The sequence below is a fragment of the Limulus polyphemus genome, unplaced genomic scaffold (assembly GCF_000517525.1).
Source record: "Limulus polyphemus unplaced genomic scaffold, Limulus_polyphemus-2.1.2 Scaffold1749, whole genome shotgun sequence".
Lineage (NCBI taxonomy): Eukaryota > Metazoa > Arthropoda > Merostomata > Xiphosura > Limulidae > Limulus > Limulus polyphemus.
The window spans coordinates 175,051-187,082 of record NW_013667359.1 but is presented as its reverse complement, the minus strand read 5'-3'; the positions used below and the strand labels follow the sequence as shown (position 1 = coordinate 187,082).

Below are 12,032 nucleotides of genomic sequence, written 5' to 3'. Positions count from 1 at the left end.
CGGGACGGGGTTTCGAACCCGCGACCCGCAGATTGCGAGTCGAGCGCCCTAATCACCTGGCCATGCCGGGCCTTCCAGGGTCTTGTCAAACATTCACTGCTTTACGTCTGCGGCTGTATGTGTCTGTTTAGCCATCACAGACTTAAAAAACAAGATTAACTATGCTTGCTTTTGTACTAACATCCCAGAAATATCGAAGAAACCAAAATAGTTACCCTAAATAATATTTTGAATACTTGATACTTGTACGTATATAAAGATGTGTAAGTTATGTAACTGAGAACAGCAAGTCTATAAGTCGCGCGAGAGGTTTAGAGTGCCGTAAGGCGAGTGCAAGTGACGTCAAAACAAACGATTCTACCGTGAAATCATGAACAACCTGTTTTAGTGACTTTAAACGATATAGCAAAAACCGCAACAAAATGACATCTCTTCAAAGGTTCCGTACAGGAGTAAACACTGTTTCCGCAATGAATTGGTTAATTTGTTGGTTTTGTCTTGTATCACACTCTTCTTGCTAAGTCACAAAAGGGTTTTATGCGCTAGTCGTCTATAATATAAAACTGATAGGCTTAAATAGAAGGTAGCTAGTCAACATCACCCACTGTCAACTTCTAGGCTACTCCAAATGAATAGTGGGAGCTGACCGTTACTCTTATAACTCGCAGTCCTAAACTGCAAGAGAAGGAATTTTCGGGATACGAGTCAAGGACCCTCGCATTCACAGTCCGACAATCACGAGGCTACTCTCGGCCTATGAAAGAAAAAAAACAGCTTAAGAGAAAGAATAAGACAAACAGAACACTTTAATGGCTTTTTTGTTTAGTTTTGTTGATAACGAGTACAACATCAAATAAAACGTTTTGTTGGTGTTCATATTTGTCGTTGATGTGACACTATTTAGTTTTGGCACCTGTTATTTGCATATTTCATATTTTTTATTAGTAAAGTCGTCTCTTTGTTTCACAAATAAAAACATTTCACCAGAGAGATCCTCCGGTAGGACAGCAGTAAGTTTACGGTCTTACAACGCTAAAATCCAAGGTTCGATTCCACGACGTGGACACAGCAGATAGGCTAAAAAAACACACGAGAGATCAGGAAATGGGGAGAAAAGAATTCTTTCTGTCGTCAAGACATGTGTGCTCGTCACTGCAAAAACCTTACAAAACCTAAAAAACGAAAATTTAGAGCAAAACAAAGGCAGAGGACGAATGTTCGCTAACTGCTTTTACTGACAAGAAACAAATTCCTCGAATCTAAAAACTAGCAACATCCAAAGAAAATAACCTAATGATTCTGTTAACAAGAATTACACGTGAAAAAAGGATTATAAGAAACCTTATTGCACCCAAAGTTAGGATAACATGAAAGCACCCATTTCACATAATACTAATAAACAATGTATTTGAGATATTTTATCAGTTGAACTCTGCATTTTCTTAGTGTTATTTGTGTCTCAAAAATATTGCCTGGTTGTCTCACTTTAAGTATTCCTAGATATAAAGTAAGAAGATATTAAGCTGTGTTTTTTTTTTTCTGTTACTATTAGATATATCGCGGTTAATGGGTGACATGATAAACAGGTGTCATTGTTTGCAGCGCTCACGGTTAATGAGTGACATGATATAAACAATAATTGTCTTCCTGTAGGTGTCGTGGATCAGAAGAAAGGACCTGCACGTGTTGACTGTGGGCCTTTATACATATTCCAGTGACCAGAGATTTCGAGTAATACACAGAGAGAACTCCGACGACTGGACACTACGAGTCAAATATCCTCAGAAAGAAGACACTGGCCAATATGAGTGTCAAGTCAGCACTGTACCAAAAATGAGCAAGTTTATCTACTTTACTGTTCTAGGTATGTGACACAGCCAAGCTCTGGCAGAACTATAATCAACCATCCATATTGAAACGACATAATCACTTAACTTGGTTTCATAAAAAATTACGCAAAACACGATGTTAAAATAATAAAACGTATTTTATTTAACTAACGTGTTCGATTATTCGAATATAACTCTTGTATGAATGACCTCGTAAAATATCATCATGGAATAATGGCAAAATCAATTAAATCCAAACTGCTAATAAAATTCCCCCGCTGCAAACAATGACACCTGTTTATCATATCACCCATTAACCGCGATCGCTGCAAACAATGACACCTGTTTATCATGTCACCCATTAACCGAGATCGCTGCAAACAATGACACCTGTTTATCATGTCACTCATTAACCGTGATCGCTGTAAACAATGACACCATTATGGTACACAACATGATATCATTTGTTACAGTGATATAATGGGTCGAGTTCTTTCAGCTCAAGTGATGAACTCAGACCATGTTTTCCATAGCTGATATTTTACAAAGCACGTTAGTGAACTAAAATGTGTTTGATTATCTTACCATCGTGTTTTCCAAGTATACATATGTATTTAAACGAGGAGAGAGAACAACGTAATTAAACGTCGTTTCATAAACGTGAACAACATTCTTGTCGTATAAAATAACTTATTATCAGGCTATTTCCCATAACCTTAAATAACTATAACATTCTAGCGCATTATCATACAAGATAAAAACAATCAGGTCGGGAGCTGCACACTTTATTAAACGTAATTCTGAGAACAAGTTTATAAAAGTTTGTTATAATAATACATAACAAGTACTTTCAAACTAAAAACTATGTTATGTCAGGGTGTAGTTACGAGATAGTCACGTGTTAAGAACGAAACACGTTAACAACAACGGCAACATTATTGTTAACATCAATAATGTTGTGAGGTAGTTCCCTGTTAACAACAAGAACGATATGGGATAGTTCCATGTTGACAGCAGGATAATTGCGGGGTAGTTGCATGTTAACAACGGGCCGTTGCAGTGTAATTCCATGTTAACAGCAGGCCCGATTCGGGGTAGTTTCATAATAAGAGCCAGCTGTATTAACAATTCGTCTTAAGATAGAAAACTTCGGATCAACTAATAGTTTTGAGACAACCCATCTAAAAGCAGAAGATCTACGTTAAAGCTACAGACGCTAATTGAAGACGTAAGGGAACCGATCGAAGCCTGGATGTAGTTATAAATCACATCCATTGTCTATCGTTCATAAATTTAATATGTTAGAATTATCTCAACGGAAAACGCCCTGACATTAGCAGGGTAACGAGAAACTAAGCAAACACGTGCTCTTAACCTATATCTTTACTGCCAAAAATGGCATTGTACCGATACCGAGATGAAACTGAACATTTCATAGTTGTTTTGGAATTAAAAAACAACAACATTTTATTGCTCTAAAGTTACGAACTTTAAATAATGTTATCTTCACAAAAAACACTAGTGCTTGAGTAATATTACGATTTTTGTCCAAGGAAGATAGGTTTAACTTGATCAGAATGAGTCCAGATTGACATAACTCATTAGAGCTGCACAACCATATATAATGCTTAAGTATGTACAGACATCAAACAAAAACATATAGTGTTGTTCATTCGTAAACCAAGCTTTATTCACTAATTATTAATAAAAACCTTTAAAATCGCATACTGTTGCAATTAATAAAATAAGGCAAGAACTATCAGTCCATTCCCCTGTGCTCTAAAGGAGTCCATGTTTTCTTACTAATTGCTAATTAGAGAAACGTTTGATAGCTAATATTATAACTGCTTGTTCTCTACGTCATTCCAGTGTTTTAATAGTTGAATACGTTTTGAATATCAAAAGAGGGTTTGTTTGTTTGTTTTTGAATTTCGCGCAAAGCTACACGAGGGCTGTCTGCGCTAGCCGTCCCTAATTTAGTAGTGTAAAACTAGAGGGAAGGCAGCTAGTAATCACCACCTACCGCCAATTCTTGGGCTACTCTTTTACCAACGAATAGTGGGATTGACCGTCACTTTTTTACGCCCCACGGCTGAAACAGCGAGCATGTTTGGTGTGACGGGGATTCGAACCCGCGTCTCGCAGATTGCAAGTCGATCGCCCTAACCACCTGGCCATGCCGGGCCTAATTAGAAAATGTCACTTCTGAAGAAACAAGAAATTGTGTGATACTTGCAAGTTTAATTTAGAGATTTAAATATTCTAGATATATTCACTAATTCCATGTGTTTTAATAACGATTGACGTCTAAGTTAAAAAAACAAAAACAAAGTAATTTCTATGCCGAAGGACATATCCTGAAAAATATTTAATCAATGGAATATGCGATTTGTAATATATTGTTTGCAGTAACAATAGTTGAAAAAATATTATGTTCACATGCTATGCCGTCCATAGATGGCGCTAAGGTCATTTTTAGAACCATAATTAAATGCGCGAAAAAAATATATTACAGATTGAGTACATTGTATTAAGACGATTTTGGTGCAACACTACGTCGTTATAGTCCGCGTGGCTACGTTCGGGTATGCTTTATATGCATAGTTTCCATTACAAAAGGTTTCGTCGTAAGAATGTCATGACCAAAGCACGTCAACACTCTCTGTATTGCTTTTATAATCCATCTACTTTACGAAATAGGAAAACAATGACTTTCCAGCTCTTGTTTCACAGCTATATCGCACAGAAATCCATAGGCGCTGCGTCCAGCAACTTGATAGGTAAATTTTCATATGGATTTATATAAATACTCATTTAATTCACCAACTGTTTAAGGTATGTGATGGTAAGTACGACTAGAAGCCTTATCTTGTTAATCGATATCCTGTTGGCCTCGTTTCTGTATAAAGATACTACTTCTCTGAGATACATATCATCCAGAACATTGGTGCCTGATAGCAAAACAGGGTTCACCTTGACCTTTGTTTCCACTCTCCTTATCCCTAACCTGTCCCTGGCACAATATCCATGGATGATTGTTAGCCCGTCGAGTGTCACCAGTGGGTCACATCTCCACCTCCCTGGTTAGCTGGCATTAGAATCGCACGAGTTCTTACCCGGTTCTTCTTATGGATATTTGAAAACGACCGGCCGAGTTCTGCTTACTGTTCACTTCTATTCGTTTTTTTTTTCTGGATTCCTGGCCAACTTGGTATTCGTGGGAACAAGCTTTTGACACCGCAACTAAATCCGTCTGCTCTGGCGTTGTCCCAGCCATACCTGTCTACAAACCTATCATCAAGGCACGGCTTCACAGAAGTTGACAGTCACTTTTTTCAGATAAAGCCTTCTTTTGTAGTTTGGCTGTCTAGTTTCCCTAAGGACCAGAGAGAAGATGTCTTGTTCAGGCTATGCACTCGCCACAGTTTCATAACTCATGGCTTTCTTTTAGAAAGGTCGGTCCGCCAAAGTATGGAGAATCTGACACCCAAGTTACAATTGTACACCTTCTCTTCGCTATGATTACCAGCGCCGACGTCATTTTAGAGATATTTTTTTCTCGGTACTTACCTCTGTTGTTGGACAGTGTAATTGGCGACGGTGACACTGACCAGAATGATCGTATTTTTAGCTTTTTACGGGCCATTAGGCATTTTAAGTCTATTTAATTTTTTAATCCTGTTTCAAAACAAACAAACAAAATTGACACGTATTGGTCTATTTTTTATATTTTGTACACTTTTAAATAATTCACATATATTTTAACTTTTTTTTCTTATTAGTATACTGTTTAACGCAGATAGCACTTTTGCTTTGCGCCATTAAATCCACAACCAACCACAACAACAAACCCCCCACCTCTATTCCTGGATATGTCGTGGAAACAATTGGCGTGTACGTGACTTGTGTTGCTTTTCCTACATGGTTATGTTGCATACTATCGCCTAGGGCATGTGGACGGCTTTTACCACTGACCTTTATGTTCAGGGATGCTCACCTGTAACAAGACTTCACTTTGATTTCTACTGCTGGGGTACGACTTGTTGCAAGTGTCTTTCTGGATGATCCTATAGCCCTAAGTTGCTCCGTATTACTTTGTTTTCCAATGCCGTTAAATACCAGGGATATCCCGTTTTGGAAATGTTAAGTTCCTGATCTTAACACATTTTTATTGATCTGCGTGCAAGTATATTTTGCGTCAGAAAGGTTATTATACACTTTTCCCCAAAGCGATTAATGTTTGGTGGCAGCACACTACCTACAAAATGTAAAACAATGTAAAAATGTGTTCTGATACGTTCAGTCCCACTAAATCTGTATATTGGCTTCGGTTGTCATGGGATTTGCTGAATGGTATATTTAAAATCGTTCTAATATTATGTGTTCAACACTTTGTATGTCTCCAGTATCAGGTATTAGTTTAAACGAGTTTTTGCAAAAACTTTAACTTGTTATATAGAATTAATACGTTAATTATGACATAATTAAAGACAGACGCGTTTAAGGCTCTGTTGGTTATATTTGAAACATGTAAACATATGTTTATCAAAACTGATGTATGTGTTCTCATAACAAAAACTATGTACTAAGCGAAATCTACACAATAATAAAAGTAATTATAAAATCTCATAGAGCTTAATGAATTAAGAGAAATTTCAATAAGATAAAATAAAAAGATAAAGTAATGAACATCTTTCAAAATACCAAAATAGTTAATGAAGAAAATCACAAAACTAGATAAGTATTAAGGATTTTTGTTTGCATGTTTTTTTTTTTTTTTCTTAAGCACTCTACTCACTGCAGAGACCGAGCCCCAACTTTTAGCATTGGTAAGCACTTAATACTGAACCGTGGGGGTAAAAGTAGTACTGAAGAGGACAACTTAAATAAAACTTAATAACCAAATTGGAACAGCTATAAGACTAAACAAATACTAAAGTAAGTGTAAACACTTTAATAAAATGTAATAAAACAATGGGAACAGTTATAAAACTGAACAAGCACTAAAGTAAGTGTAAACACTTTAATAAAATATAATAAACCAATGGGAACACCTATAAAAACTAAACAAGTACTAAAGTAAGTGTAAATACTTTAATAAAATGTAATAAACCAATGGGAACACCTATAAAACTAAACAAGTACTAAAGTAAGTGTAAACACTTTAATAAAATGTAATAAACTAATGGGAAGACCTATAAAACTAAACAAGTACTAAAGTAAGTGTAAACTCTTTAATAAAATATAATAAGATAATGGGAACACGTATAAAACTAAACAAGTACTAAAGTAAGTGTAAACACTTTAATAAAATGTAATAAACCAATGGGAACACCTATAAAACTAAACAAGTACTAAAGTAAGTGTAAGCACTTTGATAAAATGTAATAAACCAATGGGAACACCTATAAAACTAAACAAGTACTAAAGTAAGTGTAAACACTTTAAGAAAACATAATAAGATAATGGGAACACGTATAAAACTAAACAAGTACTAAAGTAAGTGTAAACACTTTAATAAAACATAATAAGATAATGGGAACACGTATAAAACTAAACAATTACTAAAGTAACTGTAAACACTTTCATAAAATGTAATAAGTCAATGGAAACACCTATAACACTAAACAAGTACTAAAGTAAGTGTAAACACTTTAATAAAATGTAATAAACAAATGAGGACTTTTATAAACTAAATAGTCCCCCAGTGTCACAGCCGTATGTCTGCGGACTTACAACGGTAGAATCCTGATTTCGATACCCGTGGTGGACAGAGCACAGATAGCCTATTGTGTACCTTTGTGCTTAATTAGAAACAAACAAACAATAAACTAAATATTACTAGACCAACTCGATAATTCTTTGTAATTAATCAAATGATTACTTGTAGACATCACAAGCATAATGCTAGACAGCCAATCGGGAAAGTGCCATAAAAGTAAGTAAGTAAGGAGATAAGCTACAATTATTCATTATAGCTTCATTTAACAAATAATAGAGGAAATATAGAATCTATAAGTCTAAAAAATTAGTAAACTGAATTAAAAATCAATCAAATAGTCAACTCAGACGTCAATAAAATATAAAGATTATAAAAACGTGCGAATTTAATAGAATAATGTTAAAAAATAACTTTCGATTTTGAGAGCCCCTCCCAGAACATTCATCATGTGATGACGCTGGTACTAATCATTGTTTTTATCAAAGGTGTTATGGCTGGTATGATGACGAATCTTCTCAGAAAAAAACATCAAAGTGTTATTTATTGAATATTTTATTTTGATAATCCAGTTTTTTTCATTTGTTTCTTTAAAGAAGCCCCCCAGTGGCACAGCGGTATGTCTGCGGACTTACAACACTAGAATACGGGTTTCGATACCCGTGGTGGGCAGAGCACAGATATCCCATTGTGTAACTTTGTGTTTAATTACAAACATTAATTCACGTACTCAAAAATAAAAAAACATAAAAGTATCATAAATTATTCAGAGTTGAAGAAGGCGTAATATTCTCTAAGGGTATAATAAATATATTTTCTTTACATAATGTGACTTTTACTACACAATACAATAACAGTAGTAACGCGTTCTAGTCTATTAGCTTTTCGCTGGTAGCTTCTACAGTGCTGAAGTGGTTGCTAAAATCTACGTAATAAACACCCGGAAATAAAACTACGGCAAGCAAAAGGCATAAAACTCTAAGATATTCGAATAAGCATGTATAATTCGGTTAAATAAATATTTTAGGAACGCTTTATTCCTCTCGTATCTTAAGACTCACCGGATATTAGAAGTACTTGCTGTTTGCTGTAGAGCTATAAAGAACGAATCTTAAAATAAATATTAAAAACTGAAGATAAAGAAAAACTCATATAGCTACGAAAGAGACATCAAAAACAGTTTCTGGTTCTAAGTTCCAGGTTACTCAATCAACCTGAGGAATGAAATATCAAACTATGAAGTTTTACACATCATAGTTCATCTTCCAAGTAGTAAGCCTTCGGTGGCTGAGCTTCATAAGCTTGGGGCTTACTTATATGGCGCTAAAATTAGGGGCTCGATTCCTGCACTGTGGACAGTACAGTTAGCCTATTATTCAGCTTTGCCCTTAACAACAAATAAACGAACGTTAAAGTATTATACCTTCTACTTTATTATTCAAGAAGAAATTATCGAAACAAAAATACACACAAACGAAACATCATTCATACAACATTTTAATAATATTGAATAATTATGTTACTATTAAGTCCCTCAAACTTCAAGCGTTAGCTTACGTTTTTAGATTATAATCAAAATGAATTGGAATTTAACCTCTAGTTCTCTCCAAATTAACTGAAACTCAGGATATGTAATGATTAGTTGATAAAACTTAAGTAGTGCAAGGAATGTTTAGCCTAAATTAAACGATAACTTGTGTTGTTTCGAACTCAACTTGATATTAAGTGAGGTAATATGAACTAAAATTCAGTCATATTCTCATACAAAGCTCCTAAAGTCTTAAATATCTAAGTACCACAACGATTACTTATTCTAAAATAAGATGTGTATAAATATATGTTTATAGGTATAAAGCATAATTAGAGAGAGAGAGAGCTCTACGAAACATTGACAAAAATATTAATTATGTTAATTCATCAGCAGTTGTTTGTTAATTTGGGCTTTTTGTTCTTTAACAACATTTTTATTGTCACTATCTTCCTCTTTGATGTTAGATTTGTGACAGTTATAGATAACATTACTTCCCTCTATATATTTACGACTTGTCTATATAGCTACATTGCACAAAAATAATAAAATATTTCCTAAGCCTATTTGACATTATATATTTCTTCCATTTAAACATGCTTGCCGGTTTAAGCAAAGGGTTAATCGCACTTCATAAAAACTACTTACGCATGCTAATGCAGAAAGTGTCGACGTAGATGCAAGGAGTGGCACTATGAAAAACATAATTAGTATGTAAATGTCTGTACTCCACAGCAAATTCTCCTCCATTGGATAGTGGAATACCGCCATGAATAGACTTTTATCTGAAGTTTTATTCATGCTCTTTTCTGACAAAGGATATTCATATAAACAGATCGTTGAAAGACGTAAAGATACATTTTTAAGAACGAATCTTTCAGTCCTGTATATGAAAGTAGAAAACCAGCACAAAATAGCGCTTAGAACAGGATAATCTAAGCCAATCTGGAGTAACACTTTCATTCGCAAAATAATGTATATGGTTATCATAGTGAACCTTCCGATCCAAATGCCATTGTATTGAAATTGGGAATATTTCCTGGTATCATTATCAAGATAATAAACACAAAAGTTACAATAACTACGCTTCGAAATCAACGACTAGTTTATAGGAAAGACGGACGAAGAAACTGGAATCCCATTCGACCATATATTTGACAAGTTCTCTAATACACCTCCAGTATACTTCTAATACACCTTCAGTATACTTCTAATACACCTTCAGTATATTTGTAATACACCTCCAGTATACTTCTAATACACCTCCAGTATATTTCTAATACACCTCCAGTATACCTCTAATACACCTCCAGTATACTTCTAATACACCTCCAGTATACTTCTAATACACCTCCAGTATATTTGTAATACACCTCCAGTATACTTCTAATACACCTCCGGTATACCTCTAATACACCTCCAGTATACTTCTAATACACCTCCAGTATACTTCTAACAAACCTCCAGTATACTTCTAACACACCTCCAATATATTTCTAATACACCTCCAGTATACTTCTAATACACCTCCAGTATACTTCTAATACACCTCCAATACGCTTATGTGCTTTTGAACTATTTAAACACGAGTTTTGAAACTGATGATCATGTACAGTGGAGGATATTTAGAAATGCTATCCTGCACAGAAATTTGTTACAATTGAAACCGCTTCGTCTGGCAGTAGTGCGTAATCTTCACTGTCGTTAACAATGAATAACGCAGATAAACTTTTACTGGGACTTCAGGTATATATATTAACAAAGTAGCCACAATGAGGTGATGCTGACACGACAACCTTTTTAACCTAGTTAATGAACAAGGCATAAACTCCTGGTTCAGTTATAAGTTTTAGTTAGCGTAAATTAATTGGAATACTTCTGAATATAACAGGGAATTAAAATAGGAATGTCATTTTCAAATGAATATAGTCTAAAAGGTCTAATGTTTTCAGTGAAAATCACTTTTGAATGCAAATTACTTTCACACTACCCTTAAATTGCTCATTAAGAATACTTAATCAGTGGTGTTTTAAATATCTGTCTTTTGTCACTCTTAAGCCACAATCTTTCATTCAGTACCATCATAACTCATTAGATGGGTGGATAATAGAGTTGATAAGAACTAACATTTATATATGGAGAACAAGAATTCTAAAGCTACGCTTTGAACGCCGAAAGCTTAAGAAGCTTTGGAAACCAGTAGGACTAATATGTTTGATAAAAATGGCGTTTTGATTCAGTTGATGTGTGTGAGATTAATGTATGTCACACCTATTGATGATATAAATGTAGACTTCCATCAAGATGTTCCCTGTAGAAAGAACTTCGTAAGATGGGTAATAATTTTTACGTTTTCACATGAAAAACTGATACATCTTGGCATTTTTCTTTTAAGGCTGAGGAAACCGACTGAAAGACCAGCGAACCGGAACGTTTCATCTGAGTGCGTCCACAAGAGAGATGAAAAACTTTATTCTTCTGTACCAACCGAGATTGAATTTTTGTTCCACCTTTTTAACATTCACAACCAACTTCTTTGATATCACTCTATTAGAAGGGTAAAGATGGAAGTAAACCGGATTTCAGTTGCTGAAAATCACATTTATATTAGTTGTATATGAACATTTGGAACTAGCCTTTATTAGTATTACTATTTCATAATTACATTTACATTCAAATCTTATGGAAACTTTATTAGCGTTCAGTAAAAATAATACAAAATCTCATATAAAAACAGACACTTATGTTACTCACACTATGAAAACAAGAAGTGAAATTTGTCGAATGTATCACTTATGTTTAGGATCAATGAAAAAGGTAACGGGAGGGCTATATGGCCTGGGCCTCAAGCTCAAAGGGGGTCTCAAATTCATACATGCTATTGTTTTGCATTTGTTAAGTTTTGCGACTTGTTTTTTATATGGCTCCTAATCAGACCAAAATGTGACACACACCC

The 12,032-nt window shown here is 34.7% G+C and overlaps 1 protein-coding gene across 1 annotated transcript in view; it reads right to left on the bottom strand.

The window, feature by feature from the left end:
• The window catches only part of LOC111087118, a 38,033-nt gene extending 32,558 nt beyond the window's left edge, over nt 1-5,475 (bottom strand). Inside the window, exon 1 of the mRNA XM_022392606.1 lies at nt 5,400-5,475. Within this exon, the coding sequence (XP_022248314.1) occupies nt 5,400-5,475 (76 nt within the window). The remainder of the gene's footprint in view (nt 1-5,399) is intronic.
• Nucleotides 5,476-12,032: the final 6,557 nt, after the last annotated feature.